This window comes from Acinonyx jubatus, chromosome A2 (genome assembly GCF_027475565.1).
Source record: "Acinonyx jubatus isolate Ajub_Pintada_27869175 chromosome A2, VMU_Ajub_asm_v1.0, whole genome shotgun sequence".
In the NCBI taxonomy this organism is placed as follows: domain Eukaryota; kingdom Metazoa; phylum Chordata; class Mammalia; order Carnivora; family Felidae; genus Acinonyx; species Acinonyx jubatus.
In genome coordinates, this window is record NC_069383.1 from 148,694,955 (window position 1) to 148,713,339 (window position 18,385).

The 18,385-nt window shown below is 37.7% G+C and overlaps 1 protein-coding gene across 21 annotated transcripts in view; it reads left to right on the forward strand.

The window, feature by feature from the left end:
- The window catches only part of MAP4 (microtubule associated protein 4), a 203,214-nt gene that overhangs the window by 128,141 nt on the left and 56,688 nt on the right, over positions 1 to 18,385 (forward strand). For all 21 annotated transcript variants that reach the window (XM_053219477.1, XM_053219487.1, XM_053219491.1 and 18 more), the window contains 2 exons: positions 9,989 to 10,111; positions 16,072 to 16,185. In XM_053219477.1, coding sequence (XP_053075452.1) covers positions 9,989 to 10,111; positions 16,072 to 16,185 — 237 coding nt within the window. The remainder of the gene's footprint in view (positions 1 to 9,988; positions 10,112 to 16,071; positions 16,186 to 18,385) is intronic.

Here is an 18,385-nt window from a genome sequence, read left to right on the forward strand (position 1 = left end):
CCCATGTCAGGCTCTGTGCTGATAGCTCAGAGCCTGGAGCCTGCTTCAGGTTCTGTGTCTCTGTCTCTCTCTGTTCCCCCCATACTAACTCTCTGTCTCTCTCTCAAAAATAAATAAAAATGTTAAAAAATAAATAAGTCACAGAGATGAAAAGTACAGCAGAGGGAATATAGTCAACAATAATTGTAATAACATATGACAATAGACAGTGACTACACCTACCATAATGAGCAGTGAGTAATGTATAGAATTGTCAAACCAGTATGTGTACACCTGAAACTGGTAAACATTGATGTCACCTATACTTCAATAAAACAACAACAGCAACAACAACAACAACAACAACAAAACCCCCTGAAATTATGGGTTTCTTTTTAACCAAAGGGTAAGCAGAATCACTGGTCTTCTAAAATTTATTTTAGACACGATAGGCTCTTGTGTAAAATCTCCTGGGGTTCCGTATGCTTTCTCATACTAAATGTAAATCACTTTCCAAGCAATTTTATATGTAGTGTGAATTTATTAACTTAAATAATCCAGTCCAGAATAAGGACCTTGTGATAATTTTGATAACAGCTTATTTATCAAATGCTGCTCTGTGTCATGCAGTGAGCTAGGCCTTTTGAAGAAATAAAGTAATAGAAACATAGTCTTTATTTTTCAAAGAAACATATTAATGGATTGGAGCAACAAGATTAATACATGTTAAGTAATGAATTATTTAAGTGATGAACATACTTAAAGGTTTAAGTATTTAAAGAGTAAAAAAAAAAAAAATTAGACTAATAAGGAAATATGTGTTCAGGGACTAAATTGTTTCCTAGGAACAATGAAGGTCGAAATTGCTAAGAGGAGGAGACTAAGCATTAAAGTTATGACAGAAGCTGTGTGGAAACGGACACCTGAGTCATGGCTCTGGGATGTGAGTCCAGCAGTGGGCAGAGGTTCATCTGATGAGCACAGGCACTGGGAGGGGTAGGAGAAGCATGGGCTTCGGCAGTGGCTGCGAGGGTCTGGCCTGTCTGGAGTGTGACTTTCCTGTTGAAGTAGTGGGGAATAGCCCTGCCATCGGTTCATTTCAGCGGATGAGGAAGAGTGTTAGATTAGCATCCAACATTTACGTTATTCTGGGAGAAGCATTTGTCATGTTGAAGCCCTAAACAAATTGCCTGTATGAGCTTTGAAACAGTAGATGGTGGGTGCATCTTCTCTAATTCAGGAAGCAAGCCAAAGATGGAAGTTCTATGGAATATAAAAATATTAATAGCATGCTTTTTATTGTAATAAATATTGTAATAAAGAATAAATATCCTTTAGAGGTCATTACTAAGACCAAGAGAGACAAAAAAGCCATCCCAAATTTCTACATTTAAGCTTTTGATCAGAGCAGGGTCATCCCTTTGTTTGCTTGCTTACTTGTTTGTTCTATTTTCCTCCCTCCTGCCTTCCCTTTCTGTTGTTTAAACTCTGCTATAGATTTATTAAAAGATTTAATAATAAATAAGGGGGGGGAGGAAAAATTATTCTGGAAAGTAGCCAAAGATCAGGGTTTGAGACTGTTGCTTATAGTACTATGGAGTCAGTTACAGATTGATTCTTAGCTTCAACTTCAGAGCATCAGAAAACTGTCTTCTCCTATCATTTTCTGGTTAATTTCTTTTTAATAATCCAGAGTGGAACTCTGTTGTTATATTTGTGATTTTGTGATGTGAGAGGTAAGATAATGTATTATTTATATTTTTAGTGATTTTAAGAAGTGTTTATCCAAATATTTGCCACCTTATCTTCTTTCCTCCTCCATATGCCACTTGTGAACCCCAAGGACATTGTGGGTTTTTTTTTTTATTTATTATAATCTTTTTGGCTTAACAGATGTCCAAGTACTTCCATTTAAGCAGTAACTTCTGAGTACTTGTATGTAAATTATATTTTACTAGATTTTTGAGGCATATAAAGATGAATGGATGTTAGAGGTCTCACAATTTAGAGTTAAAATGCATTTTAAAAATTGTGTATCACAACCTTTTTTTTTTTTTTTTAATTCTAAGTTAGTATAGTAGTCTGTGGCTCTACAAGTCTTGAAGTCATGCCCGGAGTTAAGTGGCAGCCAGAGTTAGAGCCTGGATCTCCTCATTTCCAGTCCAGTTTTCTTTCTTTCTACTTTCAGTTTAGATTTCTTTTCTGTCCTTTGAAGAAACCTTCAGACTGTTATAGACAAATTATAGATTTCTTAAGTTTTTAGACATTTCCTCAATTTATCTCCTATTCTAAGAACTAGGGACTGTACATTATGTGTCTGTTGGCTGCCTACAGCTAGATTTTTTTTTTTTTTTTTAACACCTAAAGGCTTTTAGAATCCTACTTGGCTCATAAGTCCCTCTCTTGCTTTTCTGTCCTCCCCTTGTTCTATCTCTGCTTCACTCACTCACTCACTTACACTCTGCCTTTCTCCTTTGCCCTCTCTTTGGCTTCATTCTCAGGCAGGCTCTTTCAAAGTGGCAAAGAGGGCCACTGGCGGCCCAGTATGTCATTGTGGCTCAAGATCCGAAATGTCAGGTCTGTGTATCAGATTTCTCCAGAGGACTTTTGGCCTGAATGAATGAGTCCCAAGTGTACCCCTTTGGTCAGTGAAGCAAAAACTCCATGATAGACCGCTGCACCAGGCCCATCTGGAAGGGAATAGAGTGGTTCCCCTTTAGGAGGGATACAGGCAGATAAACCTTGGGGTCTACTTTTTTGGCCTTTGATGTCCTAGCTATTCTCTAGCAGTCCTTTGTGAAGAACTGTAGTCCTCCACAAGGTTTTTCTATTCAAATTGGTGTGCTCCTTATTTACCCATTCTTACCCATGGCCTCAACTCATATTTGGCTCTGCTGAATGTTTTCTCCACTTCTCCAGCACTGTGTAAAAACAAGTATGTGGTCTCTATAAAATTGGGCCTATAAGTCTGCTGAAATAGTGATGAGTACATATTAAGTATTACAGGAAATTATAGGAAATTAAACCCCACAACTAACGCAGTTTGACTATAGTCAGCTCTGCAGAACTTCCTTGTGTTGAAATGCCATTTAAAGTTGGCTCTCTTAAAGCTAAAGGGTGGCAGAAAAGAGAAAGCATACAGGGTGGGGGGGTGGGGAGAGACCAAAAGGAGGAGGAGGTGCTTGGAGGAAATGGAGGTGATGCATTCAAACCTCTGGAGATGCTTAGACATGAATTTACAGGACCACATTACAGTACCGGGTGTTCTCGTCCCTGCTGCTTGTAGACTCCGTATCTGAACTGTATTGCTAAAATTTTTTCTTCTCCCTGGCCCCAAATTGTACCACAACAGGAGGCATTTACTTTTGTCATTTAGTGAGAGTTGACCTTGGGAATAGCAATGTGTGGAATATCTATATTGTCCATTGTAAACATCACTGATGAAAGACGATTATGACAATCAGTTCCCATGTGAAAAGGCACTGTGACAAACATTGCTTAAATTTTGGAAAAAATCTGTTTTGAAGAAGTGATGTTTCCTTTTCTTATAAGTTAGAGCAGAAGTTTCTTAGCTGCATGCAGATCAGTGCCCATAACCACCAGAGAGAAACCACTCCTGCTAAAGGCTCTGGTTAACACACAGAACCCGGGAGTGTTAGCCGTTTACTGTGTTAACTCTCCATCCAGCAGATGAGTTTCTTAGGGATTACGTGTTTTATTTATGTAAGAAGAGTTTTAGTTAGAAAGTGATAACTAAATATCTTATTTAAAATTCTAGTATATTATCCTCCTCCCATTCTTGTAGGCATGGGAAATCACTTAAAGTCCACATATTTATTATGTGTGAGTAAAAACATTTATAGAAAAAAATCTTCAGATAGCCAAGATCCTCCCAGGAGATGTTCCTAAAGGACCATTTTAGAAAATGCAAATTGAGGCATGCCTGGGTGGCTCAGTTGGTTAAGTGTCCTACTCTTGATTTTGGCTCAGGTCTTGATCTCAAGGTCGGTGAGATCGGCCCTGCATCAGGCTCTGCCCTGACAGTGCGGAGTTTGCTTGGGATTCTTTCTCTCCCTCTCTCTCTGCCTCTTCCCCTACTCATTGTCTCTCTCTCTCCCTCTCCCCCCCCCCCAAATAAATTAGCTTAAAAAAAAAGAAAATGCAAATTTAGGTTAAGTGTGTTTGTTTTATTCTTCTTCTCTCCTTTTCCCCCCAAAGCACTTCATGTAGGTGAAATCAGATTTAAATGATTATATGAAACTTGAAGATAAAGGGCAACCTTGAAGGGGAACATTTACACCTAGAGGCAGCCTAATGAGTTGGCTACTAATTAAAGAGGCATCGTGCCACTTCCACCCCCTGTTCGCCTTGAGGTTAGCAGTTGGTGTGTTAGCAGCCATAGAAATGTTTATAAGTACCTTGTAGCGGAGCCTTCTCCTTGCAGCCATGTCTTCCTTAGGTCTTAGTCTGTTTTCCAGAAGGAAGACAGTAGGGAAACTTTAAACTTTGGTACTGTGGCTACTCAGCCTTCCAAAACTTCTTTCTCATTGACTTTTATGCCCCTCTCAACAAAAGTTCATACCCCTAACAAGGAAGTATATACTAAAGTCACCCTAATCCATTTTTAGAATATTTTTATCACCCTCAGAATTCCCTTGGGCCCATTTATGCTCAATTCCCATTCCTACCTACAGTCTAGGCAACCACTATTCTATTTCCTGTCTTTATAGTTGTGCCTTTTCTAGAAAACTCATGTGAACAGAATCATAAAACATATAGTCTTTTGTGTCTTGCTTTTTCTCACAGATCACAATGCTTTTAAGGCTCATCTGTATTGTAGTGTTTATCAGTAGTTCATTCCCATTTATATAGCCAGCTGCATATTATTCCACTGTATGTATGCACCGTATTTTGTTTATCCATTCACTAGTTGATGAACATTGGGTTTCTGATTTTTAGCTATTATGAATAATGCAGCTGTCAACATTAATATACTGGTTTTTATATAGATATATGGTTTCATTTCTCTTTCAACCCAGGGTTGAAATTATTGGGTCATGTGGTAAGTGTGTGTTTAGCATTTTAAGAAACATTTTAAGAAACTGTCAAAGTCTAGAAATAAACTCTTACATTTTCCAACAAGGGTGCTAAATAAATCAAGGGAGAAGAACACAGCAGTACCCCCTCATCCGTGGTTTTGCTTTCCATGGTTTCAGTTATCCATGGCTAGCGACTTTATGGAAGCAGATGGTTCTCCTTCTGACAGATCAGGTCAGCAGTAGCCTAACATTGTGTCACAGTGTCTATGTCGTTCACCTTATTTCATTTCATCACAGGCATTTTGTCATCTTATATCATCACAGGAAGGGTGAACATAGTACACCAAAATATTTTGATAGACCACATTCCTATAACTTTTGTTTATAGTATACTGCTGTAATTATTCTATTTCATTATTAGTTATTGTTAACCTCTTGGTGTGCCTGATTTATACATTGCACTTAGTCATAGGGTATGTATGAATAGGAAAAATAGTAGTATATGTAGGGGTCAGTACTGTTTGCAGTTTCGGGAGTCCATTGGGGTATCTTGGAACATATCCTCCACCAATAAGGGGGGACTGCTATAGTCTTTTCAGCAAACGGGGCCAGGAAAACTGAATATCTATGTGCAAAAGAATGAAGTTGGCACCCCTACCTCTATTACCACATAAAAAACAAACAAACAAACAAACTCAAAGTGGATCATAGACCTAAATATAAGAGGTAAAACTATAAATCTCCTACAAGAAAACCTAGGCATAGATCTTTATGACCTTGGGTTAGTCAGTGGTTTCTTAGGGCTCCAAAGCACAAGTGACAAAAGAAAACCAGATAAATTGGACTTTGTCCAGGCACTTGGCTGGTTCAGTCGGAGTGGCACGTGACTCTTGATCTTGGTGTTGTAAATTCAAGTCCTATGTTGGGTGTAGAGATTACTTAAAAATGAAATCTTCAAAAAGAAAAATTGGATTTTATCTAAATTAAAATTTTTTTGTGCTAAGGATATCCTCAAGAAAATAAATCTTGGATGGATCTCAAGGGTGGAATGCTAAATGCAATAAATCAGAGAAAGACAAATACAATATGATTTCACTCATGTGGAATTTAGGAAACAAAAGAACAAAGTAAAAAAGCAAAAAGCACACTCTTACATACAGAGAACAGACTGGTGGTTGCCAGAGGAAAGGTGGGTGAGGAGATGGGTGAAATAGGTGAAGGCAATTAAAAGTACATTTACTGTGTTCCTCAAAAAACTAAAAGTAGAACTACCCTATGACCCAGCAATTGCACTACTAGGCATTTATTCACGGGATACAGGTGTGCTGTTTCGAAGGGACACCTGCACCCCCATGTTTATATAGCAGCACAATCAACAATCGCCAAAGTATGGAAAGAGCCCAAATGTCCATTGATGGATGAATGGATAAAGAAGATGTGGTATATATATACACAATGGAGTATTACTTGGCAATCAAAAAGAATGAAATCTTGCCATTTGCAACTATGTGGATGGAACTGGAGGGTATTATGCTGAGTGAAATTAGTCAGAGAAAGACAAAAATCATATGACTTCACTCATATGAGGACTTTAAGAGACAAAACAGATGAACATAAGGGAAGGGAAACAAAAATAATATAAAAACAGGGAGGGGGATAAAACAGAAGAGACTCATAAATATGGAGAACAGACAGAGGGTTACTGGAGGGTTTGTGGGAGGGGGGGATGGGCTAAATGGGTAAAGGGCACTGAGTCTACTCCTGAAATCATTGTTGCAATATATGCTAATTTGGATGTAAATTTAAAAAAAAATTTTTTTTAAAGTACATTTACTGTGATGAGCACTGAGTAATGTATAGAATTGTTGAATCATTGTATTGTACACCTGAAGCTAATAAAACGTATGTTAACTATGCTTGAATTTAAAAAAGAAACTGAATCTTGCATCTCAGTAATAATTTAAAAAACCCAAATAGCTCAATTAAAACATGGGTAAATGGTTTGAATAGACATTTCTTTTTTTTATGTTTATTTTTGAGAGAGATTTGCAAAATGTTAAGCATAAGAGTTGCTGTATGACCCAGAAATTCTGTAGAATTGGAAACATATGCAAAAACCTGTACCTAAATGTATATAGCAACGTTGTTTACAATAGCCAAAAAATGGAAACAATCAAATGTCAACAGATGAATTGATAAACTATGGTATATTCATACAATGGAGTATTATTTGGCCGTACAAAGCTGTGAAGTTCTGACACACGCCACAACGAGGATGAACCTTGGAAACAGTGTGCTTAGTGAAATAAGCCAGTCACAAAAGGCTGCATATTGTATGATTACATTTATGTGATATATCTAGAATAGGAAAATTCACAGAAACAGAAAGTAGATTCATGATTGCTAGGGGCTGGGGGAAAGTGGGAAAGGGGAATGGGTATAGGATTTTGGAGTTAATAAAAATGTTAAGTTAGATAGTGGTGGTAGTTATATAACTCAGTGAATATAGTAAAACCCACTGGATTCTACACTTTAAAAGGGTAAATTTAGGGGCTCCTGGGTGGCTTAGTCAGTTAAGCATCCGACTCGATTTCTGCTCAGGTCATGATCTCACGGTTTGTGAGTTCAAGCCATGCGTCTGCCTCTGCGTGGATAGTGTGGAGCCTGCTTGGAATTCTCTCTCTGTCCTTCTCTCTGTTCCTCCCCTACTTATGCTCTCTTTCTCTCAAAATAAATAAATAAAGCTTAAAAAACAATTTAGGGTAAATTTATTATCTCAGTTAAGCTGTTAATAAGAAAAGGAAGCCATCAGACTATTTTCTTTAAAAAAGTTTTTTTTTTTTTTAAATGTGTATTCATTTCTGAGAGACAGAATGTGAGCAGGGAAGGGGCAGAGAGAGAGGAGACACAGAATCTGAAACAAGCTCCAGGCTCTGAGCTGTCAGCACAGAGCCCGAGGCAGGACTCGAACTCACAAACAGCTAGATCATGTCATGACCTGAGCCGAAGTCGGACGCCTAAATGACTGAACCACCCAGGTGCCCCAGACTATTTTCTAAAGTATTTATTTAGTATTTACTTAAAGAATTTAACATTCCCTCCAGGAATGAAAGAAGCTTCCTTTTTCTCTATATCCTCACAAACTCCTGGTATCATCAGTCTTTTGGTTTAGCAGTTCTGTAGTGTAGTGTCATCTCATAGTGATGGCAGTTTGCATTTCCTTATTGACTAATGATGATGAGCTTTTTCTCATGTGCAAATTACCCATTTGTGTATTTTCCTTGATGAAAATGTCTGTTGAAATCTTTTCCCCATTTAAAATTGAGTTGCTTGTGTTATAACTGTGTTGGAAGAGATTTTTTCCAAGTCTTAATTTTTTATCATTAGACTTAACAGACAAAGAATAACATCTTAATAAATATGATCAGAGCAAACAAAGTATAAGGGAAATTAAAGAAAAGTTTACACATTGTTCACAGCAAATATAAACAAAACTAAGCAAAGAGTGAAGTCGCTTTTCCTCCATATTAAATGCTTAAACACAGTTTTGAATCCACAGTATGTACCAATATTTAAGTTACTTATAAATATATTAAGTTTTTAATGTGATAAGTGAACTGTTTCTCTCTTATTAAAACTTAGCTAATGTAGATTATGTTGTAACAGATTTTGATCTCTTCTGAATACAGGTCCTTTATCAGATTCATCCATTTGCAAATATTTTCTCTCAGTTGGGGTCTTCTCTTTTCATATTCTTAATGGTATCTTTGAAAAGCAAAAGTTTTACATTACCATGATGTCCAGTTCATCAGTATTTTTTTCTTTTTTGGATCCTACCTTTGATGACATGTCTAAGAAGTCTTTGTCTAATCCAGGGTCACAGAGATTTTTCTCCTAGTTTTCTTCTACAAGTTTTTAGTTTTACATGTTTATATTTAGGTCTTTAATCTATTTGGAGTTAGATTTTGCATGTGGTGTGAGGTAAGTGACCAACTGTTTCTGTATCACTGGTTGAAAAAAATTATCCTTTCCGCATTGAATTCCCTTGGCACCTCTGTTAAAAACCAGTCATCCACAACTTAGGTTTCTTTCTGAACTCTGTTCTGCTCCATTTATCTAATGTGTGGTCCGTACAACACTGACTTGGTTATTGTACATTTGTAAAAGTAACTTTTGAAATCAAGTAATGTAAGTCCTCCAATGTGCTTTTCTTCAAAATTGTTTTGACTGTTTTGTGTTTTTATGCATTTCCATTCTGACATCTTCAAAAAATTTTGCTGACACTTTTAATTGCCTTGAATATAGTGGTCAGTTTGAGAATTACCATCTTAACAATATTGAGTTTTGCATTGATGAACATAGTATGTCTCCGCATTTATTTAGATCTGACTTTTTTTTTTTTTAATTTTGGTGACTTGAAATGATTGCTGTTGACAGTCTTGTCCCAGTTGGTTTTTAAAGTTTATTTATTTTGAGAGAGAGAGAGAGAGAGAGCGCGCGCGCGTGCGCGCATGAGTGGAGGAGGGGCAAAGAGAAAAAGGGAGAGGGAGAATCCCAAGCAGGCTCTCCATTGTCAGCACAAAGCCTGATGCAGGGGTCAAACCCACAAACTGTGGGATCATGACCTGAGCCGAAATCAAGAGTTGGATGCTTAACCGATTGAGCCACCCAAGCCTCCCAGTTTTGTCCCAATTTTATACTTGTTCCTTTGTGGATGAAAATCACTAACCTTTTCATGTATCATAACCAGAAGTCATCCTATGATGTTTTTAACCTTATATAACAACCTGTGCTTCCAGCATCTTGATTGTTTTTCTGTCTTAATAAAGGGAAAAAAAAAGGTCTTCAAATGCACTAGCTAGGTATGATTTTGTCCTATGGTACTAGCTCTAATGCTTGTAGAAACTCAATTCTAGTGGAAGGGAAGACAGTAGTATTTTATAACTTTTGTTTTGTGTTTCTGTTTGAAGGGTCTCCAACTCCATTCCTTGACGAGAAAATGACCTTCCAGGGATATCAGAACATCCAGAACTGGCCAGAAAATACAAACTTCTGCTTCGAACCTGAACAGTTGGTGAATCCTACCCAGACTGGTAAGTGCAGGCTTGCCTGTGGCTGCTCAGTGTGAGCGGTGACATAAACATGAATAATTTACAGCCACTGTTCACATAGAACCCTTTAGCCTAAGTATAGCTTGTCAGGTACAACCAAAGTGTACTCATTTACCCTGAAAATTTAGTTGACCCTTTCTCCTCTTGATCCCTTCATCTGAGGCACACAGCCCTCTAGATTTAAAGCCTGTTCTGAGTAACTTAACTGAAATTCATACTCATTGAAGACTAATGGTCAGTAGTACCTTAGAACCTAATTCTTCCAAAAGGAATTACTACAGTAATAATAGCACCATTTGTTGAATATCTGTGTTGTGCCTGGCACAGTGCTAGAGCCTTTCTATACATATTTTCTGTGTTTCTTACCTAACTCTGCCAAGTACATATGATCCTCATTTGACAGAAGGGAAAACTAGGACTCATACCCCATTTCTTTTTTTTTCGTCACCTTTTTAAAAAAAATTTATTTATTTATTTTGAGAGAGGAGGGGAGAGAGCACGTGAACAGGGGAGGGACAGAGAGAGAGAGAGGGAGAGAGAGAGAATCTCAAGCAGGCTCCACACTGTCAGTGCAGAGCCCAATGCGGAGCTAGAACTCACAAACCATGAGGTTATGACCTGAGCCAAAATTAGGAGTCGGACGCTTAACAAACTGAGCCACCCAGACGCCCCTCATACTTCATTTCTATAAAATCAAACTAATCTATAGAGACAGAAAACATATGTGTAGTTGGCTAGAGCTGGAAATGGTGGCAGGAATGGATTGCAGAAGGACCTCAAAGTGATAGCATCATTGCCGCCACGCCAGGTTGAGAGCTGTTGTCTTGTTTGCACTTATATATGGCTTCTTTTTTGCCATCCAATTAATAAGGAGCTTATAACTGGTTCCAAATAATCTAGTACTTGATGTTCTATCCATTTTCCAATTATTGGCTAGGCTAGATATATAATTTTTCAAAACAGCTTTTTTTATTGAGATATAATTCACATACCATACAATTCACCCATTTAAAATGTATAGTTCAGTGGATTTTTAGTATTACCTCAAAAATAAACCCTGTGTTCTTTAAATATCACTCCCTATCTCCTTATCCACCCTGGCCCTAAGCAACCACTAATCTCTTTCTGTCTCTCTAAATTTATCTATTCTGGACATTTTATGGAAATGGAATAATATATGGTCTTTTGTGACTAGCTTTCTCACTTAGCAAGTGTTCAAGGACTTGTGGTTTGTGGCATGGATCAGTACTCCATTCTTTCAGAGGACCTCATAATACTGCATTGTATGGATATACTACATTTTGTTTATCTGTTCATCAGTTGATAAACATATAGGCAGTTTCCTTTTTTTTTCTTTACTGTTGTCAGTAATGCTGTTTTAAAAAGGGTTTTGTGTAGTAGACATATACTTAAATTTCTCTTGAGAGAAATACCTAGACTGGAATTGCTGATCATATGATAACTCAGTGTTTAATTTGAGGCATTGCCCAACTGTTTTCCAAAGCACCTGTACCATTTTATATTCCCACCAGTAGTGGATTAGGTTTGTAATTCCTCCACATCCTTAAAAATGCTTGTTTTTCTTTTTCAAAAATTAGAGCTAACCTAGTTGGTATGAAATGGTATCTTGTTATGATTTTTGTTTGCATTTTTGTATTGGCTAATGGTGTTGATTATCTTTTTCACTTTTCGTGTGTTTGTTGGCTATTTATATATCTTCCTTAGAGAAATCTTCTGTCCCATTTTTAATTGGTTTGTCTTTTTGTTGTGTCCTGTACGAGTTCTTTATAAACTAGACCCTTATCAGATTTATGATTTGCAAATGCTTTCTTCCATTTTGTGGGTTGTCTTCTAATTTTCTTGATAGTGTCCTTTGATGCATAAAAGTTTTTGATTTTGAAGACCAGTTTATCTTGTTTTTCTTTTGTTGCTCATACTTTGATGTCATACCTAAGAGCCCATTGCCAAACTGAGGTCATGAACATTTACCCTTATGTTTTTCTCTAAAATTTTTATAATTTTAGCTCTTGCATTAAGGTCTTCGGTCCACTGTAAATTGGTTTTTCTATATGGTGAGAGGTAGAGGTCCAAATTCATTATTTTTCATGTGGATATCCAGTTGTCCCGTCTCCAGTCTTTGGAAAGACTATTCTTTCCCCATTGAATGGTCTTGGTATCCTTGTTGAAATCTGTTAACCATAGATACATAGTTTTGTTTATCAACTCTTAGTTCTGTTCTATTGATCTATATGTGTGTCCTTAAGCCAGCACTATACTGTCATGATTACTGTTGCTTTGTGGTAAGTTTTGCAGTTGGGAAGTGTAGATTTTCCTACTTTGTTTTTTCTGACGATTATTTTGGTTGTTCTGGGTCCTTTGCATTTCATATGAATTTTAGAATCAGCTTGTCAATTTCTATAAAGAAATCAGCTGGGATTCTGTTAGGAATTGCATTAAATCTATAGATCAAATTGAGGAGTTTTGCCATCTTAACAATATTATCTTCAAATCCATAAACATAGAATGTTTTTCCGTTTATTTATATCTTATTCCTTCACCAATATTTTGTAGTTTTTAGAGCGTAAATTTTATACTCCCTTTTGTAAAATTTATTCCTAGTATTTTATTCTTTTTAATGCTGTGAATGGAATTGTTTTCTTAATTTCATTTTCAGATTGTTCATTGGAAGGATGTAGATACACGAGTGATTTTTGTATATTGATCTTGTATCTTCCAGCCTTGCTGAACTCATTAGTTCTAATAGTTTTTTAGTGGATTCCTTAGGATTTTCCATATGTAAGATCATGTCATTTACAAATACAGTTTTAGTTCCTCGTTTCCAATCTGGATGGCTTTTATTTCTTTTTTTGGCTTAAGTTTCCTGGCCAGAGTCTTTAATATAATGATAACTAGAAGTAGTGAGAGCAGACATCCTTATTTTGTTACTAGTCTTAGAGGGAAAGCATCTAGTCTTTTGCCATTTTTTAAGTATGGTGTCAGTGGTGGGTGTTTTATAGATGCCATTTATTAGATTAAGGAAAATGCCTTCTATTCCTAATTTGTCAAGTGTTTGATTTATCATGAAAGGGTGTTGGGTTTTGTCAAGTGATTTTTCTACACCTATTGAAATGGTCATGTGGTTTTATTATTATTTTAAGTTTATTTATTTATCTATTTATTTTTTTTTGAGAGAGAGAGTGGGAGTAAGCAGGGGAGGGGCAGAGAGAGAGGGAGAGAGAGAATCTCAGGCAGGCTCTGCATTGTCAGCGCATTGCCCAACATGGGTCTCAATCCCACAAACTGAGATCATGACCTGAGCTGAAACCAAGAGTCAGACGTTTAACCTGACTGAGCCATCCAGGTGCTCCCATGTGATTTCATTTTTTATTCTACTGATATGTATGTATTACATTAATTGATTTTGGGGTGTTAAACTAATCTTGCATTCCTGGGATTAATCTCATTTGGTCATGGTGCTGGCACATTCATAAACGTATTGAACATTTTGGCATCCGTGTTTAGAAGAGATATTGATCTGTAGTTTCCTTCTGATGTCTTTGTCTAGTTTTGGTATCAGAGTAATATCAGAGTTATACCATTCTATGGTAATACCAACCATAGAATGAGTTAGGAAGTGTTCTCCCCTCTTGAGTTTTAGTTTTGGAAGAGTTTATGAAGAATTGGTTTTAATTTTTCATTAAATGTTTGGTAGAATTCAATAGCGAAGCCAACTTAGGAATTTTCTTGTGAGTAGTTTTTAATTACTAATTCAAGTCAGGAAGGAGAGGAACCAGCAAGGGTAACTTCAAAGGAATTGCTGGTTTTGATGTTGGGGAAAAGCCAGAAAAATATAATGTCTTGAAAGTCAAGTGTGGTAGTCCACCCCCAAGATGGTTCCAATGAACCCCACCTCCTGGTATTCACAACTTTAAGTAGTAACTCCCATTGTAGCAGGGTTGGTCTGTGTGACCAGTAGAATAGATGACAGAAATAATGGTATATCATTTCTAAGATTAGGTTATAAAGGACACTGTGGCTTCCATCTTGGTCATTCTGGGTTTACTCATCCTGGGGATAGCCAGATACTATGGAGAGGCCCACATAGGGGAGGAACAGAGGCTTCTAGTCAATATCCATGTAAGTAAATCATTGTATAGGCAGGTTCTCCAGCCCCAGTCAAGTCTTCTGATGATCACAGTCTTGGCCAATACTTTGACTACAACCTGTGAGACACCCTAATCGTTGAAGGTAGGGAAAAAAAACAGGTTCTGGGAGACATTTTGAAGGTCAGGTCAGTTGAATTTTCTTATGAATCAAATTTGTATGAAAGAGAGAAGTCAAGGATGACTCCAGTGTTTTTGACCAAAAAGATAGAATGCCGCTAGAGATGGGAAGATTTCATGAGGGGTAGTTTGGGAAACATACTACATTTTAGCTTTATTTTATACATTAAGAGTTGGCAATTTGATATGAAAGTCAAGAAATAAGGGGTGATATCTAGATGGCTCGAGGTACAAATTTGAGTGTCATTAATTTATACACAGAATTTTAAACTGTGAGATTAGATGAGATCACTAAGGGAAGGAATGCAGATAGAGAAAAGGTCTTCCTTTCTCTAACCACTTAATTAGTTCTTTAGTTCTCAGCTTAAATATTTATCAAGGGAAGATCATCCTTGACTTGAACTAAAACATCCCTCTGCTAAATGTTCTCAACCCTGATCTTACACATCTCTGGGTTTTTAGAGCTCACAGAGTCTGCCATATTAGAGGCACCCACTAAAAAAGTAATAAGAAAATGACAGAACTTTGTAGAAACCACTCATTTTTACATGCAAATTAGCAGTTTCCCATCCTAATGTGCAAACCATACAGCAGTTACTCTCATTGATGGTTTAAGCTTCCTGTTTTCCTTCAGTGGAAGCCTGAGGAGCAGAGCAAGCGGCAGCATTTCAAACGAAGTGATCCTGGGGAGAGTGAATGGTTAGAATCTCTCTCCTCTCCCAGTTCCCCCACTCTTCTGGAGAAGCAGCACTAGGGCCTCCTCTGTCTCCAGCAGCTTCCCAGTTTGCTTTCTGCTTGTTCATACTTCCCAGTGCCATGGTCTCCCCTGCTTCTGACATCCCTTACTAGAAGAGGGTGGTCCAGCTGCCTCAGAGCCACAGGAATGAACACTCTCCCAAGGCCTAGGTTTTTATGCAGCTGCCTCTGACAAATGAAGCACCTTACGAGTCTACCAAGGAACTAGTGAGAAATGCAGATTCTTAGGGCCCAGCAATCAGTGTTTCTTTAAGCCTGCAGGGTGATTCAGATGTGTGCTAAATTTTGAGAAGGCCTTCTTAGAACCAAATTCTTGCTCGATCTGACTGGCTTTGCTCTTTTTTTCATCTAAGAAGGCACAGAGTTTCCCTGATGTTTTGAGTGACTTTATTTATGGCAACTCCTGATTCTGGAGCTTATTTCTCTTCTTCAGACGCCAGCTGTTTACCTTGTCTCATTCAGACAGGTTTTGAAAAGTAGTTTTCTTCATGATGCCCACATGAGGTGAAAATGTCTTTTTTACTTGCCTGGCTATCTTTTTTTTTTTTTTTCCCTTAATAACCTGAAGTGAATGTCTAAATATATATATTGAAAGTTTAATCAAATCTGTACTTTCACCTCTTAGCATGTTATAGAATTGACCATTAGTTGTGTTTTTAGTTTGTTATATGTCGACTGATTCAGATAATCAAATCGTAGAGAATATGAGATTGCATACTCTTAACTTGTAACAAAGGAATTCGTGATTCTCTACCATTTTCAGTCACATATTATCTCAACTTATTTCACTTATATTGACAACACACATGTAACCAATCAATATTCATCATAGGCTAATAAGGAATGCTAATCATTTTAGTTGTATTCACTGGGAGTGAATTTTAAATTCCTTCTTTATTCCAGATCCCTTTAAGATGCATCATGATGATGGCCTGGAAGATTTTCTCTTTCTCCCCAGTGGAACAACCAGTGCTTCAGCATTTACAGAACAAAATGATCCCCTGCAAGACAGTTACGGTATGACTTCTTCAACTGGATTTATTGCTTAACTCCAAACAATTAATGTGGCTTTTAACCCATCACCTTTGAAGTTAACCACTAGGCAGTCATGTTTATTGGCTCTGGCTGTAACAAGTCTCTTTCTAGATTGGTCACAGGAGAGAGTTCACAGTTGGGCTGCTCAGGGTCTGATCATATCCTCTCATGGGATCTTGAATACACTATCATAGGGCCAGATTCTCTTTCCACATTTTACCAATTCATTGCCTTGGGCAAGTTATGTCCTCTGTAAACTTTGATTTCTTTACCTATAAAGTGGGGCCAGCACTAGTTCCTTCCTTAAAGATGGGGTGATAATTAAGTAAAATTTTGTAGAAGCACTTCTTACAGCATCCAATACGTGGTAAACATTAAACAGATCTTAGATCTCAATTAGTAGTGTCCTTATTCCTGGTTTTGTTGTATCACTTGTAACATGAACGTGGCCAGGGTACTGTGGGGGAGGTGAAACTTTACTTCTTCCCATCTTAGGTTTTCTGCTGGGACTTATTAACGACAAGATTAACAGGAGACAAACAGTTTGTCAACATGCAGCATCCATCACATGGGAGAAAAGTAATTCAAAATGGTAGCTTAGAATTTTGGTTTATATAGCATCTTCAATGAAGAACCATAAATTGGTAGAGAAATGACAGGAAAAGGAAAGCAGTTTTAGGCTTCCAGGAGTGGCTAACTGTGGGAAGAAAATGCATGGGAGGAACTAATGGAGTAAGGTTTGCTTGCCGATCTCTCTGGCGCCCTCTCTGGGCTGACAAGAGTCTGTCTCCAGGAAGAGGAGAATTTATATCCCGCCTTTAGGCAGAAAGGGGGAAGTTTTTTCTCGGGTTGCTACTCCCACATTACCTTCAGCTCAAAATAATTTTTATGTCAAAGAGGCATATTTGGTTTCCTTCAGTAAGTCCCTTCAGTGAAGTTCCTTCACCAATAAGTCCCACTTCAGCAATGCTTATAATTTTGTGTTTGTTAAGATCCTGGCTAATAATATGTTGCATTTATGCTTTTGTTTGGACTGAATATCTCTAGGAGGAAGGATGTTAAGTGATGCTATCCATGTCGTCTCTTAATACTTTGATTGTGGCTTTGACTTCTGTTCTGTCAGCTCCCCAGCTAGTGAGTCATTTAGTCTCATTGGCTTCTTTCTTTCTTTCTTTCTTTCTTTCTTTCTTTCTTTCTTTCTTTCTTTCTTTCTTTCTTTCTTCCTTCCTTCCTTCCTTCCTTCCTTCCTTCCTTCCTTCCTTCCTTTAAATTAAAAAAAATTTTTTTTGTTTAAGTTTATCCATTCATTTGGAGAGAGAGCGCACAAGCAGGGGAGGGGCAGAGAGAGAATCCCGGGCAGGCTTCGTGCTGTTGGTACAGAGCCTGATGCAGGGCTTGATCCCAAAACTGTGAAATGATGACCTGAGCCAAAATCAAGAGTCAGACGTTCAACCAACTGAGCCACCCAGGCTCCCTTAGCTTCTTTTTTTTTTTTTTTTTTTTTTTTAACAGCATCTTTCTTCTGTTTCTTTATGTTCCCACTACTCCCCTGCCACACAACACACCCCCCTGCCTGGGCCACCCCATGTAAGCCCCTGTCACTACACTAGACACCTAGACCACCTCAGTAGGACTCCTGCTCCCTTTTAAATTCATTCCAAATATGCCTGCTGCATTTGCCACCAAGGCCCTATTCTGTATTCATCATGTCATTTTCATTAAGACCTTAACACACCCTTTCTCTCTCTCTCTCTCTCTCTCTCTCTCTCTCTCTTCAAATCTAAATTTCTCTGGCTTTCCAGATCCTTCTTCCATTGTTGGTCTTAATTCTGTTTTCCCTCTCTGGTACGCAAAATCCACTTGAATCCAACTAACTTCATAGTTGCAGAAACATTCTTGTCCTGTTGGCATCTTCATACTTTGCTCAGGGTTCTCCATCTTTGAAATTGACTGCTCTGTCCTCTCTTTCTGCTCTTGCTTCTCCTCTGAAGCCTTCTGTGGCTATTCTGGTCCTCATAATTGTTTTTAAACTCTTAGCCCACTTAGTACATACTATAGACTATTTGGTACATGTCTGTCTTGCCTTTCTAGCTAAATCATAATACTCCTGATGGCAAGGACCACGTGATATTAAATCCCCTATTATCTGATGATGGACAGCATAGTAATAATCCTTTTACAT